Source organism: Macaca thibetana, chromosome 8 (genome assembly GCF_024542745.1).
Source record: "Macaca thibetana thibetana isolate TM-01 chromosome 8, ASM2454274v1, whole genome shotgun sequence".
NCBI classification, from domain to species: Eukaryota; Metazoa; Chordata; class Mammalia; order Primates; family Cercopithecidae; genus Macaca; species Macaca thibetana.
Window position 1 is genome coordinate 87,721,997 of NC_065585.1, and position 19,609 is coordinate 87,741,605.

Here is a 19,609-nt window from a genome sequence, read left to right on the forward strand (position 1 = left end):
AGACATAGAGGACGTTTCCCATTAAGGGTTTGACTTGTGAAGTCAAACATGCATCTCTTCACCTCACATCCTATTGATCAAAACCTGTCTAGAACCCAGTCGCAAAGAAGGCAAAAAAATGTAGTCCTAGGCCGGGCGCGGTGGCTCAAGCCTGTAATCCCAGCACTTTGGGAGGCCGAGACGGGCGGATCACGAGGTCAGGAGATCAAGACCATCCTGGCTAACACGGTGAAACCCCGTCTCTACTAAAAATACAAAAAATTAGCCGGGCGTGGTGGCGGGCGCCTGTAGTCCCAGCTACTCGGAGGCTGAGGCGGGAGAATGGCGTGAACCCGGGAGGCGGAGCTTGCAGTGAGCCGAGATCGCGCCACTGCACTCCAGCCTGGGAGACACAGCGAGACTCCGTCTCAAAAAAAAAAAAAAAAAAAAAATGTAGTCCTTATTTTCAATGGCCATCCAAACTAAAATTTAGGGATTCTGTCTTTCAAGGAAAACAGGGAAAGTAGATGTTGGAGTACAGCGTAGTACTGCTACACAGAGAGAGGGGCACAGTTACTAAAATCAGTACTCTCACTTAACAAATGAGGAAATGAGACTCAAAAATTTAATACCTTCCTCAAGGTCATTCATGTAAATTAGTGGTAGAATCAACCATAGAAATTTTATTCAAATCAGTATTACACGACTTTCAAAATAACACCATAATTTCTAATATTTATATAGTGTTTAACAATTTGCAGTATACTTAATGTTATCTTATTTGAACCTTTCAGTAACTATGTGACAAGGAAAGACATTATCCTTTTTTATAGATGAAAAAATGGACTTAGGAGCTCCTATCATGAAAACCATAAGTTCAAAATGTTACTATAAGAACTAACCACTCCTTAATAGTATCTTACAATTATTTTGTATTTTCACAGTTTATGAAGTGCATTGACATAAGCTTTTTCAATCTTCGGTAACTCTGGAAGGAATATAAAATGGAAATTACGGTGACCTTTTTTAATTAAAAAAAAAAGGCATATAAAAGTTAAATATAGAGCTTAAGTCTTTGAATCCCTCTTGTTCTTTTGACACTCTCCCTTATTATTTCACTATATCAGTTAGGATGGCATTTAGCTACACACAATGTAAATCTGATTGCAGTGGTTCAACAAGGGTTTCTTTTTCTCAACTAACAAGAAGGCCAAAGCATAGGTGTGCTTTAGTGACTCCATAATATGTTTAAGGATCTGAGTCCTCTCTTTTTACTTTTTTTCTTAGAATGTAGCTTTTTGTTTGCATGTTCACAAAGGTGGCTCCTCTCATTTACCATGGTTCTCTGTTCTAGGCAGGAAGAAGGGAGAAAGAAGAGAGACTAAAGGTCTACCCTATATTCTTTGTATTAGGAAAAAAATATCTTGAAGTCCTATCCATTAAACCTCTGCTTCATTTTATTGGCCGAATGTCACATGACACCCTTAGCTGCAAACAGAGCCTGCTATTCCAAAGAGAATTAGAAGCTAAATAAAGGAAATGAAGAGAAAATTGATATTAGATTGGCAAATAGATTCACATTCTCTGGGCATTGATTTTCACATCTGTAGGTATTAGGGGGAAGAATAGGGATAATAAAATTCTCCTTTTTAGAAACTTTTATTTAATAAGAATATATATTCCTCTCTTGTCTGTAGGCTTACCCTCCTTAAAGAAGCCAAACGTCCCTAACTTAGCAAAAAGTGGTTTCTAAAAATGTCTTTTTAAATTAGTAATATAATACCCCATTCTTCTGTAATGCAGCTAACTTGCCCAGTGTGCTGGAACACAAAGGTGCTTGCTAGTCTGCAAACTCTCTAACATAGTAAGTTCAGAATTATGTTGGGTTGACCTTCCATTCCCACACTGAATGTTTGCTTGCCTTGTGCCCTTCTCTTGGAATGTTATTTTCAGATCCAGACGGTATGTTGATGTTGGAGGAATACCAGTTAAGTATTGGGTATGTTTACCAGAATTTAGCTACACTCGTCTATAGTGGGAAGTAGATATTATTGTTGTTGGCAGTAGTTGGAGCAAAGCTTATAAAAATTTTTATCAGACTTAATTAGAATTAATTCCTTGAGTTTGAAATTCTTAGAATCAAGAGATACTTGAATAGTATTTTAATGAAGTAATATATAAATGTATAAGTAAGTGTAGTACAGTAGACCCATGAACAGTGCAGGGGTTGGGGCACTGATGGTTGAAAATCTGTGTATAACTTTTGACTCCTTAAAAACTTAACTGCGAACAGCCTTCTTTTGACCAGAAATCTTAATGAATAACATAGTTGATTAACACATATTTTGTATATTTATTATGTACTGTATTCTTACAATAAAGTACGTAGAGGAAAGAAAATGTTACTGAGAAAATCGTAAGAGCAAATATATGACTGAATAAGAGGGAAATGGCTTATAAAGATCTTCATTCTCTTTGTCTTCACATTGAATAGGCAGAGGAGGAGGAGGAGAAAGAGAAAGGATTATTAGTCTTGTCTCGGGTGGAGGAGGTGTAAGGAGAGGCAGGATATACTTGATGTAACTTTGTGAAAATATGTTGTAATGTCTGTTTGACTTTTTTACTTTTCATTTCTCTAAAAATTTTACTGTGTGGTACCAATCCTTCCTTATTTGCTTTAGTTTCAGTGACTGTATCATAAAATGGTCCATGTCATAAAAGAAGTCAAAAGCAGTTTTGAATAATGAGAACCTTTCTTCCAAATTGTCTAATATCAATTTATTTTCTGGCACTGCTTCTTCTACATATTCTTTCTCATCATCTAGCCCTGGTTTGAAGCACTCATCTCCATCAAGTCATCTTCTGTTAATTCCTCTGGTGTGGTGTCTATTTACTCTTGAATGTCTCCAAGATCCTTATTTTGAAACCCTTTACCTCCCACCTTTTAAAAATAATATCCGCACTCTTTCATGATTTTCTTGATTGCCTCTGTTGTAAATCTTGTGGAGACATGCACAACATCTGGACAGTTTTTTCCAGCAGGAATTTACTATTTTCGGCTTGATGAATTCATGGGTTTTCTATAACAGTGGCATCTTTAGTGGTGTAATCCTTCCAGACTTTGAATGATCTTCTGTATCAGGGTTCACTACTATTAGTATTAGCAGTCCTTTCCATAGAGTACTTTGTATAATGAGCCTTAAAGGTCCTTATGACCTCCTGCTCTAGAGGCTGGATTAGAGACATAGTATTTGGGGGCAAGTAGACCACTTGATGCCTTTATTGCTGAACTCATGGGGTTCTGGGTAACCAGGGGTATTGTCCAATACCCAAAGAACTTTAAAAGGCAGTCCCTTACTGGCAAGGTACTTTCAGACTTCAGGGTCAAAGCATTAGTGGACTCAATCCAGAAAAAGGATTCTTGTTGTCCAGGCCTTCTTGTTGCAGTCAGAAGACTAGCAAGCAGCTGGTGTTTTATCTTTTCCTTTCAAGACTCAGGGTTTAGCGGTTTTGTAGCTAAGGACTGTCCTGGTCATAAAAGGACTGTCCTGGTCATAAAGCTGACTGCATTATACAAAACAGTAGAGTTAGCCCATCCTTCGTGTCTTAAATCCTGGTGCTCAATTTCTCTTCTTTACTAATAAATGTCTTTTGTGGCTTTTTTTTTTTTTTTCCCCCAGGGTAAGACACTCATCTGCATTGAAAACCTGTTCAGGCAGACAGAACGCAGTAATTTTTTTTTTTTTTTTTTTTTTTTTTTTTTTTTGTTGAGACAGAGTCTCCCTTTGTCGCCCAGACTGGAGTGCAGTGGCCGCAGTAATTTTCTTAATGGCATCTGGGAACTTATCTGCCTCTTGATTGGTAGAAGCTACTCCTTCTGTTATCTTGGCATTTTTAAAAACCAGATGTTTTAAAATTATCACACCATCCTTTACTGGCATTAAATAATCCAGCTTTAGATTCTTCACCTTCCTTTTTTTTAAAGTTGTCATATGACTTTACTTTTTCTTGAATCATACTACAGTCTTTAGGCATATAGCAATTTTGTACCCACATAATAGCTGCATTTTCATATGAGATAAAAAGCTATTTCATAAAAAGTGTTAAGGTTTTTGCACCTGTTGGTGTAGCTTCAGCAATGACTTCATGAGTTTTCTTGTTTGTTTGTTTTTTTCACAATTATTCTTACGCGGTATTCATTTATCTTGACCTAGTAGGCAGCCACAGCTATAGACCTCAATCTGTGGTGTATATTAAGCAATTCAACTTTTTCTTGTAATGTCATGATTTTTCTCTAGGTGGGAGCACTTCTGGCATCACTAGTGGCTCTTGAAATGAGTCTCATGGTGTTATTCAAAGTTTGCATTAAACACTATGAAATTGTACTAAACACTATGAAAAATATGCAGAGGCCACAAGAGATCACTTTTTACCACGATAAGCAATTTACCAGAGAGACAAACTGCTCACACAGAGATGATTACATCACATAGGGTTTTAAGTGGGTGCTCATGACACTTGGGCTCACACAATAGCATTGGGGGGTGGTACAAAATTATTTCAGTAATATGTACTATAATTAATTTTGTGCAGTTTATGATTTTATATTTGTTTACATTTCTCTTAACTGAATGGTGCTATGTATGTATGGTCTGTAAGTGCTTGTGTGCTTAAGTTTTCATAAGTTTTAACATTTTAAACTTTGTATATATTTTATGGTAGTAAATGATAAAATAAGCTAGTACCAACATACATTTCATGCATTCATGACATACCTAGCTTTTTCTTAATTTTTTTTTTTTTTTGTATTTCTAGGCTACATAGTTTGTCCGTGAATTTTTTTCAAATCGTCACAAATCTCCAAAAAGCTTACCAAAATATTTATTGAAAAATATCTGGGTATAAGGGGAGCCACACAGTTCAAACCCATATGTTGTTCAAAGGTCAAGTGTGTATTCACTCAGTGGAAATTTGTAACTATTAATAATAAATTGTAACGTCTGAAGTTGGTGTAGGAACATACCAACCACTTTTTATTTCCTACTGGGCCTTTCTTTTTTTTTTTTTTTTTAGCATATCTTACAGGTAAGATAAACACGTTTTGTAGCTGCTCTTCTACCTTACCACTATACCTCAGTATCATCCATCATTTATATTTATTTAAGCACCTACTGTATTAGGGACTTGAAATAATTGTGTTCATGTGTTACTAATGAATGTATTGAGTGTATGTAACATGAAGAACATTTTTAAAAATATGAAGTCAGCAATTCTTACATTATTCTGGTAGTATGTACTGAGATATGCTATAATATTTTTATTCTCTTATGCAACAATACTGACCTCTAGAGATAAAGCATTGTAAATTCACTTCTTAGTAAAACTGGTTTTGGGAATATTTATAAAAAGGAGGATTTTTTTGTTTTTTTCTCTTTTTTTTAAACTTTTATGAATAATTTCAACAAACATAAAATTATAATGAATGCTTATATACCCCTTCATCCTGATTTAACAGTTGATAACAGTTTTACATATTTGCTTTCCTATTTTTTAGCCTGTGTACCTTAAAGAAAATTATAAGGATCATAATAAACATTTTAGCCTTATACTTCAGTATGCATCTCTAACAAGTTAGGAGATTTCCTACAAAAGGACAGTATATTAATATAATAAAATTAACAATTATTTCCTAATGTCGTCAAATATTTACATTTCCCCAATTGCTGCTAAAGTGGATTTTACAGCTGGTTAGTTCAAACCAAGATCCAGTCAACCAACAAGCATTTATTTTGGTTGATAGGTTGTTAAGTTAAGGTTTCTTAATCTAGAGCAACCCCTAGGCCCCCCTTATGCCCCCCATGACATTGATGTTGGGAAGCTTAAGTCATTTCTCCTTTAGAATAGTCCGTCTTTTGGACTTGTCTGATTGTTTCCACAGGGTATCATTTAACTTCTTTATTTTTATATCCTCTTATAAAGTGCAGATTAGATCTGAATCCTTGATAGGATTGAGGTTAAGCATTTTTGTCATTAATACATTGTAAGTATTTTTCACATACTTCCTACTGCATCATATTACATAATACTTGTCTTACCATTAATGATGCTCAGATGATTAAAGCGTTCGTGACCTGATCTCTTAGTTACAAAATTTTTATTTTTTTTTGCTACTAGCAGGTAAATCTGGAGAGAGATTTTGACATCATTTGAGATCCAGTTTTATTAAACCTTTTGCATAATCGTTTTAAGATCTCTTAAAGATGTTATAAAATGAGATTTTCTATTTCTGTTGTTTCTACATATATTAGCTTGAATTCTTCTATAGAGAACTTTCTGTGTTAATTGGAATTAATTTGTTTATCCTGAAATGTTTCTTCTAGAAAAGCAGGATAAATGTTTAATTATTTTACTTTATTTACCAATTTTCAGAGTAAGGAGTTAAAGTACAGAAAACCCTTCCAGCAGGAACATGTTTTTCCAGGAAGGAACAGGCTCTCTGTAAAATATTCTTAAGATCTTAATGAATTTTATATGTTCAGTGTGGTTCAGACAACTACTGTTACTATTTTTAAGTTAAATTTGTTCTTTTTGTTGCTTTTACTAATGCCTTTATTTATCCTTTTTTGTTTACATACTCATGTAGTCCTTTTCTTTAGACATTGTCTCATTGTCTCTTGGTTCACTACTATAAGTGGCAATGAACTTAGCATATTTTAGCCTTGACCATCATTTCATTTTAGACAGTTACATTTTTTTGATGTTTACTTTTCGACTCTGCTGTTCAGCTTGTCAGAGTTAAATGGTATCCTTAAACTTTGATCAGCCAACTATGAGATAACCATTTATACACCTTTATTCTCTTACCTTATTCCCATCTTTGGTTTCCTCTTAAATCCACAGTTAAATTTGTTCAATGGTAACCAACAATGCATTTGCTAAGAGTTTCTCAGTCACCCCTTGGTTTGATAAAGCTTGTCTTCTAATAGATTACCTTAGAAGAGCTAACTCATGATCTTCCCTGAGTACACGCTAACAACTTTGTCTATAGTCTTGATACTTAAAAGACTGCTTGGCTAGTTATTACAGTCTTTGGTTCACTCTGTATTAGTTTTCTTGGGCTGTTACAACAAACTTGAAACAATGGAAAATTATTCTCTCAAAGTTTTGGAGGCCAGAAGTCTGGTATCAAAGAGTCAGTAGGACCATGCTTTCTCTGCAGGCTTGGAGGAAGTTTTCTCTTGCAGCTTCTGGTGGCTCCAGACATTGTTGGCATTCCTTAGTCAATAGATGCGTCACTCCAATCTCTGCCTGTCTTCACATGACAGTCTCCTTTATGTCTCCTCTGCTTATAAGGACACCAGTCATTAGATTTAGGGCCCACCTTACTCCATGATGACCTCAGCTGAACTAATTACATTTGCAAAGATCCTATTTCCAAATGAGTTCGTAATCTGAAAGTTCGAAGTGGACAGGAAGTTTGGTAGGACACTGTTCAACTCACTAAACTTTAATGATATAACTGTGATGTCTTTTAGAATTGGCCTTCTGGGCAGATTTCCCAGGTACTCGGTATGTCTCTCAGGGTAGATATTTAGATCCTCTCCTAAATTTTTTATTTTTTTAGAGACAAGATCTCACTCTGTTGCCCAGACTGGAGTGCAGTGGCATGATCATAGCTCACTGCAGCCTCGAACTCTTGGGCTTAACAAGTGATCCTCCTACCTTGGCCTCCCAGAGTGCAAGGATTATAGGCACAAGCCACTGAGCCCAGACTAAGGTTCTCTTTTGTTTTTTAGGGACATTTTCTTGAATTGTAATTTTAAAGATTAGCTCCATCCCATTAATTTTTCTTTTTCAGGGATTCCTTATATATGTATGTTGACTCTTTTTTGGTTTTTTTATCTATCACTTTCTCTGTAGTCCCTTTTATCTGTTTACTTGTTTCATTTTCCTGTTTGCTTTTCTCATTGCTTGCCATATTTTGAACAAGTCTGTTGCCCTTTGTCCTGTGATTTAGTGCTAAGCCTGCAGTGATTTTGTTCTTTTTTTTTTTTCAGTTTCTTTTCTGTGTTATGTGAGCGCCCATTTCACGTCTTGTTGTTTGCCCATCTTTTCTGAGTTGTTGATCTTTTGTTTCATGGCATTTATTCAGTATATTGTTGTTTATTATTTTTAATCATGTTAGAATATTGGTTTATGGTTTTTCTCTGCATTGTGGAAATTTGAGTATCCTGAAATGTTTTAATCTGTGTTCTCTCTGTTTTCTTTTTATATTTTTCAGTGCACATTGCAGTTTTATACTTTTGGGCCAGCTGTTGTGGGATTAATGGAAGGTTGGTGGCAGGAAGGGAGTTTGGATGATTCTCAGTTCAGGAGGTTTCATTTCTGTTAGTGTGGGAAAGGCTTTATCTTCATTATCAGTATGGTTTTTGGTTTTCAGAGCTCTTCTTTCTTGTTTGATCTGACTTTGTTTCAATAAAGCCCCTATCTTAATCTCTTCCTTCTCTTCAGGTCTAGTTGCTACCTTCCAAATCCCAAAATTTGTCTTACGTCATCACCACCTCCCTTGCCACCACGAGGTGTTCTCAAGACTACAGTTCTGGTCCCATATCTTCTCCAAGGTGCTTCTTGATGCTTTGTTGCCAAGTTTCAGGACTTTTTCAGTACTTCCCATTTTAGATGGAACCTCTTCCTTCTGGGGAGAAATCCTGGCTGCTATTATCTGAGTCCTACAGCCACTGAGAGTTATCTGACCTCTTAGCACCTCTGTGAAGCTCTTGCTATAATCCCCATACTAGGGTCAGCTCCAGCGCTTATCCTGCTGATCTTCAGTGTTTACCCCTTACTTTCTCATACGTTTGTGTTGATAGCTCTCTTCTGTCTCCTACTTACTCTGTAGGTACAGAGCATGGGTATTTCTGTCTGTTGTTCTTGTTGCTGTGTATAGTTTTTAGAAGGAGGTATGAGAAGAGTCCAGGAGACTGCCATCATTCTTGGGGAACTCAGAAACCCAAACTCAGCTAATGTTTTTGATTTTTTTTTCTGCAGCCAGAAATAAGCTGGTGATGCAGCTGGTTTCATTACTAGCCATGGTGGACTATATCTTGCCCTGTAGTGAGTGACTGCTAAAACAACAATCTAATTGGGATAATTCTGAGTAAGTTTGTTCTCTTGTATAGTTTTATAGTCAGTGAAGAAAACTTCCAAACCAAGAAAATCATCTGAAGCCATCTCTGGCATCCCCTTCCCTTTTAAAAATTCTATTCTATTTTTGAAATCTAAGGCTTTTTCTTTAATACTCTCTGATAAGGCTGATATGTAAACCTAACTCACCTCTTTCAACTATTTTCTGTTTATAAAGTCACTTAGGAGATTGAGCTAATATGCAAATAATTGAAACCATGAGTATATAGAAGTGGAGGCAGTATAGGAGAAAATGCATTTTAAAACTGGAGTTAGGGAAGTTAGTCGTGCTTATGTTGCAGGTTGGGTTCTCCAGGAATCAGACTTGGAGCTGGAGATTAGCTTCAGGATGTTTATTAGGGAGTGCTCTTGGGATCACAATTGTGAAAGGGAGGGAAGGAAGTGGGATAGATGCAGAGAGAAGTGGAGTTGCAGTGTCATGCCAGTGGAGCATGGGAATCCTTAAGCTAAATATTTAATAGTCGTTGTCTTTGGCTGTGCAAGATAACATGACCTTTTTTAGTTTCATCTTAATACATGTCCATTTTAATGTAAAAATACATATATATTACTTCTGTATTCTGAAAAAAAAAGCTTTCTGTTTTGGGGGAAAATACAAATAACTTTTTAGAAGAGAGTATTTTGTCAGTCATACATGGCACTTTGGGTTCTGAAGAATATAACCTTTAGTTTTAAAGCTTCAGTGCCATTAATGGATATTATATTTGCTTTTCAGCTTGGGCAATGGTAGATGGTGGTTCAAATGTGAAAGCCCGCTCTTCCTACAATGAGAAGACCCCAAGGATCGTTGTGTCTCGTTCCCATTCAGGGATGGTCAGACAGGTTGCTCTTCAGACTTTTGGAAACCAGACTACAATTATCCCAGCTGGTGGTGCTGGTATGTTCCTCTTCCTGTATGATCCCTGGAGAATGTTCCTGGCATGGTCAAGGCTGTGTTAGGAGACTGATTTGCTTGTCCATGCTTGGGAAGAAAGTGAGGAGGAATGGTGTACTTTTAAGGCAGGCTTGGTCTCCTGTTTGGTAACCTCGAGGGTGGGAGTTTCGTCACTCTGCCCTTCTTATTAGAAAGAAGCAGTCTCGGCCGGGCGCGGTGGCTCAAGCCTGTAATCCCAGCACTTTGGGAGGCCGAGACGGGTGGATCACGAGGTCAGGAGATCGAGACCATCCTGGCTAACGGTGAAATCCCGTCTCTACTAAAAAATACAAAAAACTAGCCGGGCGATGTGGCGGGCACCTGTAGTCCCAGATACTCGGGAGGCTGAGCCAGGAGAATGGCGTGAACCCGGGAGGTGGAGCTTGCAGTGAGCTGAGATCCGGCCACTGAACTCCAGCCTGGGCAACAGAGTGAGACTCCGTCTCAAAAAAAAAAAAAAAAAAGCAGTCTCACAACAGTGATTTCTCTTTCTTGAATACACAAAAGCATATTCCCTCCCATTAGATCTACCACTGTACCACTGATTGCTTTTTATGCAATCTGATTTCAAAATAATTGTCTTATCTGTGGGAATATCACAGAGGGGAAGAAAGATCAAGCACTTAAGATGCCTCATATGGCAGAAAGACGCCAGGAGTCATCGTAAGTATTATTAGAAAGGCTAATCCCTGAGTCACTAACAACCCTGAACTCTTTAACCTGCATGCCTGGGATGAGCAAGAGAGGCTAGTGCCCACCCACCTTACTGTATATTCTGTACTATTATATTAGTCAGCCTAGTTTTTCAGAAAAGAAACCGATAATACAATTTCAAGCCTTGTGAGTCATATACAGTCTCTGTTGCATACTATTCTTTGATTTTCTTTAATGAACTTTTGAACATATTTTTTAAAAATTCTTATCTTAAGAGCCCTACAAGAACAGGCCATGACCTGGATTTAGCTTGAGGGGCTGTTTGTCAGCTCCTGTTATGGGTACTGTCTAACATGTCAGAAATGTTTTAATTCACGTTAATAGCAAATTATGGTCAGCAAACAAATGTGTTGGAAAATCTTCTCAGCACACATAAAGGGAGAAGTAATACTTCCTTTTTTTTTTTTTTTTTTTTTTGTCTTTTTTGAGATACAATCTCATTCTATCTCCCAGGCTGGAGTGCAGTGGTGTAATCTAGGCTCACTGCAACCTCCGCCCCCTGGGCTCAAGTGATTTTTGTGCCTCAGCCTCCCAAGTAGCTGGGACTATAGGTATGCACCACCATGGCTGATTTTTTGTTATTTTTAGTAGAGGCGGGGTTTTGCCATATTGCCCAGGTTGGTCTTGAGCTCCTGAGCTCAGGCAGTCTGCCTGCTGTGGCCTCCCAAAGTGCTAGGATTACAGGTGTGAGCCACCACACCTGGCCAATACTTTTTAACTTTTAAGCCTAATAATTTTAATTTTCTTTTCTATATATCTGCCTTCTTTAATATGGCTTCATTATTTTCTTAGAGGTTCTCTGTTAGGTTGGTTAGGAAAAATGTCCAGAATACCCAGTAGGGATGAGATAACTAGATTCTAGACCCAGTTTCTTCTGCATTTTTTATTAATTTTAAAATTCTGCCTCATTACAAAAAGGCTTTAGAGTGGTAGTGTTACTGTTAGTTCTCTTTCACATGAGGCCTACTTAGACATTTAGGTAAAACTTGTGTGTTTAATATGTCATTCCATAGAAAATGGCACATACTGAATGTGTCATTCCATAGAAAATAACCACAATGTATATTTAAAAATTTTAAATTATAGGTGTATATTTAGTTACATTTGAGACTAGCTTAATAAGTTACTTTGCAGGCCGAGTGCGGTGGCTCACACCTGTAATCCCAACACTTTGGGAAGCCAAGGCAGGCAGATCAGGAGGCCAGGAGTTCAAGACCAGCATGACCAACATGGAAAAACCCTGTCTCTACTAAAAAATACAAAAAAAACTAGCAGGGCGTGGTGATGCTCACCTGTAATCCCAGCTACTCGGGAGGCTGAGGCAGGAGAATTGGTTGAACCCAGGAGGCAGAGGTTGCAGTGAGCCGAGATCACGCCATTGCACTCCAGCCTGGGCGACAGAGCGAGACTCTGTCTCAAAAAAAATAAAATAAAAAATAAGTTACTTTGCAATGTATTTTTGTTCTGAGTTTAATGTTTATACTGTTACTTTAAAATTGTTTCAATTTGAAATAATTTTAAACTTGGTCACACACAAAAAAAAAAAAAAAAAAAACACAGATACAATAATTTTAAACTTAAGCAGTTGCAGAGACTGCAGCAAGCTCCTGCACACCCCGTCCTGTTATTTTAACAGTATACTTAATCAAAAAAGTATGCTACTTTCTTAAAATTTTTTGAATAATAACCTAAATTCTTTGTTTATCTTTTAGGTTATAAAGTTTTAGCACTTTTGGATGTGCCTGATAAGAGTCAAGAAAAAGCTGATTTATATATCCATGTGACATACATCAAAAAGTGGGATATATGTGCTGGTAATGCCATCTTAAAAGCCCTTGGGGGGCATATGACTACCCTGAGTGGTGAAGAAATCAGTTACACTGGTTCAGACGGCATTGAAGGGGGACTCCTTGCTAGCATCAGAATGAACCACCAGGCCCTGGTCAGAAAACTCCCAGATCTAGAAAAGACAGGACATAAATAAGCATAACTGATTACAGGGTACAGTTCTTCACAGCTGAAATGGTTAGCCTGAAATGCTGGAAGCTTCGAAGGATTGGTGGAGACTATGCATGGTTAAGGCCATCCCGAACTTTTTAAAGTATTTATGAAGCATCAGAGACTTATTTTCCCTGTAATAGGATGCAAGATCAGGGAAAATGGGTTGCTTTGTGTCTCAAGTATTGTCTTTATTTTTGAGACTATTTTCATACAGTTGTCATACACAAGGCGCGTATATATATTTGTGAATTAAAATCTGTAGCTGAGTCTACATTGTTATGAGTCACCATTTTCACACAACATCATGAATCTTCACTGTTAGTACTTTCATGTAGAATTCGGTTGAAGGAAAGATTGATTTTTGTGTAGATGTTTAATATAACTTTACAACTTTATCTCATTGAAAATAAAGTCATTGGGGATTTTTACCTCTAATTTGGATGGAAAGCACAAGAAGCCACACATTCATTAATATGCAACAAATGTTGTATTTATGTTACTGAATATTTCTATGGATTAAAATAGAAAAAGTTTAATTGATTTTTTCTTTGAAATTTTAATAACAGGTTCACCAGCTGGTAGAAAATAGAGACACATGATGGTTTGCATTGTAATAATTTCTGTGTGTATGTGTGTGTGTTGTTTTGTTTTTATAAAGATATAAATGTGTTTGTACTCATGAGTTCAGCATTTCTGCTCTCTTGCTGTCTATTTTCATTTTCGCTACGGAAGATGCATGGTTGCATCCTTTTCCTTCTGACCAACACTTAGTCTTTAACTTTGTGAGGTTTGGTTTAAGGATGCAGGGTTAGCACTATAATTTTGGTTCATCTTCTCATAAGGATAAAATATGCTGTAAGGCACTATAAGAATATAAATGATTCTATTACAATTGAAAGTTACTTGACATTACATGAATTGAACTAGGTTTCATTATTTTCAGACTTTTAGTATTGTTTTTTTAATTTGCCAGGTTTGTATATAGAAGATTCTCTCATTATCAAGAATGAGTATGGTTGCTTTTGCCATGGTTGCTTTTACTATTAATAAATGTATCTAGCCTAACCAAACTGAAAGTGTAGTAACTTTTGAGATTCTCTTAACTTCCCTTCAGATTAAAATAGAGAAAGTTTTAAGGTACTTTTTGATGAAATTTTTTTCTATTCAGTCTGGTTAGAAAAAAAAGTTGTGACATATTCATTGTGTTACCGTAACTAGAACCTTGCTTTGTGAACTATCTTTCATTGGTTTGTGTGGTTTCTCTCAATGTGATATCTGGAAACTTCATGTAAACTATCCATGCCATTATTTCATGTGACTCCAGTGCCCTTGTATTCCATAACATACTGATAAGGAGAGGGATTTCTCATGGTTTCTTTCTTTGCTAAATTTTTTAACCATAATGCAGCTTTGCTTTTATTTTCTTATCTTGGAAGTAAAATTGACCAAAGAATGTACATTCTAGCCTGGTGGAATGTGCATACTTTAGGTTTGTATGTTACATTGTCCAAAGCCCTTTACTTTCTTATTAGTAAACTGAGTCTAATATGACACAAATGTTTCACCCAATCTCTTACAACTGGCCAAATTCAAGAAGGTGGTGGGCCTCATTAGTGCACCTTTTCAGTGAAAATTCAAAGTTTTGGTAGTTGGAACACTTGATATTTAAATAGGACTTGAGAATTTTGAAAAGAGTCAGACCTCATCTTTTTTACTTTGCAATAAGCTGAAGAAACTTTCTTTTTCAGGAGAGATGGCCAGATGGTAAAGGTACATGCTGTTGCCAGAGTCCTGTGGTATAAGCATCTGTTTTTATTGTAGTATGTCAAAGTTAGGGAAATGGGACTGGCAAGTAAAAAATGGAATTTAATTTCAATGTTATATGGGAACTCTGATTTAATTGGAAGCAAACTAGTTCAAATTAGCAGGAATTATTTTATTTTATTTTTTCGAGATGGAGTTTCGCTCTTGTTGGCCAGGCTGGAGTGCAATGGCATGATCTCGGCTCACTGCAACCTCCACCTCCTGGGTTCAAGTGATTCTCCTGCCTCAGCCTCCCAAGTAGCTGGGATTACAGGCGTGCACCACCATGCCCGGCTAATTTTTTTGTATTTTGTTAGAGACAGGGTTTCTCCATGTTGGTCAGGCTGGTCTCAAACTCCCGACCTCAGGTGATCCACCTGCCTCGGCCTCCCAAAGTGATGATTTTATTTTTATTTTTATTTTATTGATCTGCATATAGATAATGACTTTGTGAAGAGTGTGTGTTGTGTGCAAAACTTAAGATATTGGTTGAGAGTTAAATACATTATTTTTATAATACGTTGGGTATAGTCTAGTTACTAATGATTTTTAAGTACTTTTATAAAAAGTTCATTTTTAAAATTGTTTGTTTTTAAAAGCCAATATACACTGCGGAATTAGGAACAGTATTTATATTTATTTATGCAAGACATTGTGCCAGAGCATACTAGTAAAACACCTTCATGAATGGGTAATGTAATCTCCCAGAATTACATTAAAATTATTTCTGAAAAGTAGCAAAGTCATTACATTTTACTTTTAATGACCCATACCTCACCAGCTCCTTGTCTTTTCTTCACTGTTGCCCTTATTTTGAGGCAATTTTTCCTTAAAATATAACTTACGCACCACATTTAGTAGAGGCAGTGACAGTGATCTCAGTACCTATCAGCTGTCCCCCTCCTCTGCCCCTCTTCATCTCTTCTACCTTGTGACCATGTCCCTTGCCCATTCATGTTCTCCTTTATCTCTGCTTTTCTTTCTTAGCCAGGATGCTTCCCCCACAACTCTCACTCCCAAATTCTTTTAGATAATACATTTTTCTGGATATTGGCTGCTGAAATCTGAAGCTCTGGTAAAGTTCCTAGTATGGGAGATCAGTCCTGGAGGAGGCCTAGTTAACTATTACATTACAAAGACTCCTCAGAAAGTAAAGGAAAATCACCTTCAAAACCACAAACCTTTACGTTGTCAAGTCTAACATGAGTGTTTTTACAAAGTATTTCTTTCTACCTATTGTTCAAGAATGTAAATGTAGGAAAAAACACAAGAGAGTTGGGTAGATACACATGCTTGAGGAAACTTGCTTTTACTGTTTTCCTACTTGTATCCCCAGTTCAGTTGAATTTACAAGGACCTACAAGATGGTCATGTTTGTCTTGGTATGTGTCACCCCAATTTTAGTGTTTCTTTTTTGATTTTAAATCAGTAATTATTCAGTGGATTGTTTATACTGTATAATGAAGTAACAAAAACATTTTGGTTTGTATGTTTTAATTAACAGTTGTGCAAATTCTTCCTGTTTGTTAGGTGCTCCCTTTGAATATTTTGTGAACTGTGTCAGTGGGAGAGGGGTGGTGGCTAGGAAGAGGGTCAGAAAGAAGCTAGAGGGAGGTCAGGTAACAGGGAGGATGCAAAGCAAACATCTACCCTGGTCACCCTAGGGTCAGGGTATCTGTCCTTGTCTCATGTTGAATTCAAAAATTGGATATCACTTAGGCTTTGAAGGTGACAGCCATCTCTGATAGCTGAGCATGAGTAAAGAAAGGTAGAGTGCCAGTGCAGAAAGGACAATATTCAGCTTTCCTCTCTTAGATCACACTTTGAAGATGGCCTTCTGGAGACAATCTGACGGGTTAAAACAGGAACTGTTGAAATTATTCTAGCTGTAACCACCTATCAGCTATGTGTTGATTGATCCTAGAAAGAAAAATAATTTTTCATTTTAGATCTTGATTGAATTTAAGATGTATTTATATGCCTACAAAAAGTCTGTCTTGTTACTGTTGTATAAAATAAACCTAATCTATGGTTTCATTTTTAATCTAAAAAAAGTTGTGCCTTAACAATAGGGCATTGTATGTTAATAAGGGAAAACAATCTTTTTAGTAGATGGGGAAAATAGGAACTTTTTGCCATTAAAACTTAAGTTCTTGTGATGTTTTTAATATTATAGTTGGGGGAAGTTCATTAAAATTAAATTGAAATAAAATTATTTTTGCATAACCTAGCATTTACCACTAAAGTATGTTTTTTATAAGAACTGGCATCTTGGTGTATATAGGTCTGAAATAATATTTCACCTTTTGATTTTTAATTTTAATAATATTAGACCAGGATAGATCACATTTTTGCAAATCTTAGTTTTAAATAAATTATTTCAGTGTGCTGTTAGTCCTCTGCAGTCATTTTGGTTTAAAAAGTGACTTTATTTATGGTAGCATATCAATAATTTATTAATGTTAAAAAATACTTGTGTATGACATTACAAACCGGTGCAGTTCCTAGGGGGAGAGGATTCTAATTGATAGGCAGTTGTGAGAGGGCAGGAAGAATGGAACTTTATACTTCAAAAGGAGGCTTTGGTTTTATGAGGTACTGCTTATGTAAATTGTTTATTTTTATTTCATCAAAGCCTGGCAGGTATATGCATTCCAATTTACCATTGGCAAAGCTTTATTTTTATTTTTAAGGTTGGATGTTGAATTAATTTTTTGGGAAATGAGATTTGTAAGTAGTTTACTTTCTAGATAAGATAACAGAAGCCAAACTTTCAGAAGTTAAGGATGATAATATTAAAATGACTTGTTATATATTGTGTTTGTAAGGGTTCCCTTAAGTATCATAACTAACAATTTGTGGAAATTGAAAAAGCATAAACTGTGTTATTTGATCAGTAATATGTTCCCTTAAAATTCATTTTGAGGTGGATGTTATACACATAGTAAATTTTTGTTCAGGAATGACTTGCTCATTCTGTATTTTTAAAAATAGGAAATAAGGCATAGTGAGTCATCATTACATCAATTAACCAAAAAGTGTTTCATCCCCTCCATCACTGAAATTATCTCCTGTAGCCACCTTTCTTATTCTTGCATTATGAGGGCACATTTATGGACTTACATTTCCATGTGCCGTATTGTCCATTACCGGCAGTAGCCAAAGCTAGCCGTTTCGGTCCCACAGAAGAGACAGTGCTCTGCCATGATGACAGGGCACTGCTAGGACTGGTTTTTCTTGTTTTTCCCTTTTGGCGATGTGGACTTCAAGAACTAGATGTATATGCACAAGTTTTGAGTTTACACTAAAACTAGGAAGTGAAGTTTTCAATCTGTGTTCCTGCCTCTTCATACTTTTATTTATTTTTTGTCATCCTGCCTTATACTGGGCTAACAATGAGATAAATTAAAATGCCTTTGAATACTCTTCCCTTTCATGTATTTAAAGCCATGGAGGAACTAGACCATTAGCTGTTGCCGTCACATGCTTAGACACCAGTTTACTTAGCGTGTTATGGCCTTCCTCAACCACACTACCAAATTTAAGTGGGTCCTGACTTCACCCTCTGGGAGGAAGTAAACTCTTCCCTCCCCATGGTTTTAGAGCAGTTTTTACCTGCAAGCACCATCTCTATATGTGTTCTTACTCGATTATACAGTTCTTGAGAGGGATTGCATCTTGGTGATTTTTGTATTTCCACCTCAACCCCAGCACCTAGCCCAGTCTCTTGCACAAATTAAGTACTTAATGTGTGTTGAATTAAATTGAATAAAGGATTATTAGCATTAGCATGTTTCGTGCCTTGGTTGTATAAGCTGGTTGTTTGTTTTGTTACATTTGCAAATATTTAATGATTATCACCCCCCACATACTAAGTTTTTAAAAGTTTTGCCTTTGCTTCAGATACTACCCCAGGCAATTTGCTGTAGATAATGTGATAGCTTCCAATGACATAATTACCCCAAACTCTCTGCCCCGATATACTTTGCCAAACGAAATTTGAATTCTCTGAATAAATTGGTCATGTCTAAAAGAGATGGTGTGCTGCATCTCCTTTTTTTTGTGCCCCCAACCCCCCCCCAGCCTTTTTTTTTTTTTTCATTGTAAAAAGCACAGAAAAATTTAACATTTTAACCATTTTTAAGTGTACAATTCAGTGGCATTTCGTATGTTTTCAGTGTTATGCAACCACCTGGAACCATTTCCAGAACCTGTTCATCATTTCTAAACAAACTATACTCATTATATAGTAACTCTTCATTCTCCAGCATCCTCACCAGCCACTGCTAAGATCCCTGCTCCCACCCCTGAGCCAGCTCCTAGTAACTCTTCAGCTTTCTGTCTCTACGAGTTCATCTGATTTTCAACTCTTAAGTCATCTGTTTGAGAACAGATGTACGTGACTTACATATTATAAAACTAGCTTGAATCCTTTCTTAGATTTTTAAAAAGTAAGATGGAGGATAGAGAAAAGAACAAAGGAAGAAAGGAAAGAATTGTAGAAAGGCGGTACTGTTAACTGAACACCGAGGTTTTGGTCTAGATCTCTTTCTTTGCCACACAGAAAGCCAATCACTGAGACAATGAGTATTGCCAAGGAAGAAAGGCTTTATTTATTTGGGTGATGTTAGGGAGATGGGAGATAAGTCTCAAATCTCTCAAATCTATCTCACTGAACCCCCCAAATTCCTGACTAAAGTTACACGTTTATATAGCAGAGAAGGAAAACAGGAGGGGTGAGAAAATGGAGTGCGTCAACAGGCAGCAAGTGATTGAATGAATGGTCTGACATCTCATTGGATGGTTGGGATGACTGGGTAAGATTCAGTTCCTTGCTATTAATACCATCTGGGAGGCCTGAAGGAACTTAGGTAAGACAAATGTAAGTTTTAAGCTTTAAGCCCAGGAGGGTCAATTTCTATGTTGATTGAAAAAAATCCCATAAACATCAGTTTTATGGGTTAATTGGGCCAGTTTCACTAATAAAAAAGGTAC

At 36.6% G+C, this 19,609-nt stretch overlaps 2 protein-coding genes across 4 annotated transcripts in view; both read left to right on the forward strand.

Moving 5' to 3' along the window:
- BPNT2 (3'(2'), 5'-bisphosphate nucleotidase 2) overlaps positions 1 to 18,649 on the forward strand; it is a 36,965-nt gene extending 18,316 nt beyond the window's left edge. The window contains exons 4-5 of the mRNA XM_050802354.1: positions 9,899 to 10,060; positions 12,523 to 18,649. Coding sequence (XP_050658311.1) covers positions 9,899 to 10,060; positions 12,523 to 12,794 — 434 coding nt within the window. The 3' untranslated portion in view covers positions 12,795 to 18,649. The remainder of the gene's footprint in view (positions 1 to 9,898; positions 10,061 to 12,522) is intronic.
- The window catches only part of PENK (proenkephalin), a 1,067,564-nt gene that overhangs the window by 525,816 nt on the left and 522,139 nt on the right, over positions 1 to 19,609 (forward strand). The window lies entirely within an intron of this gene.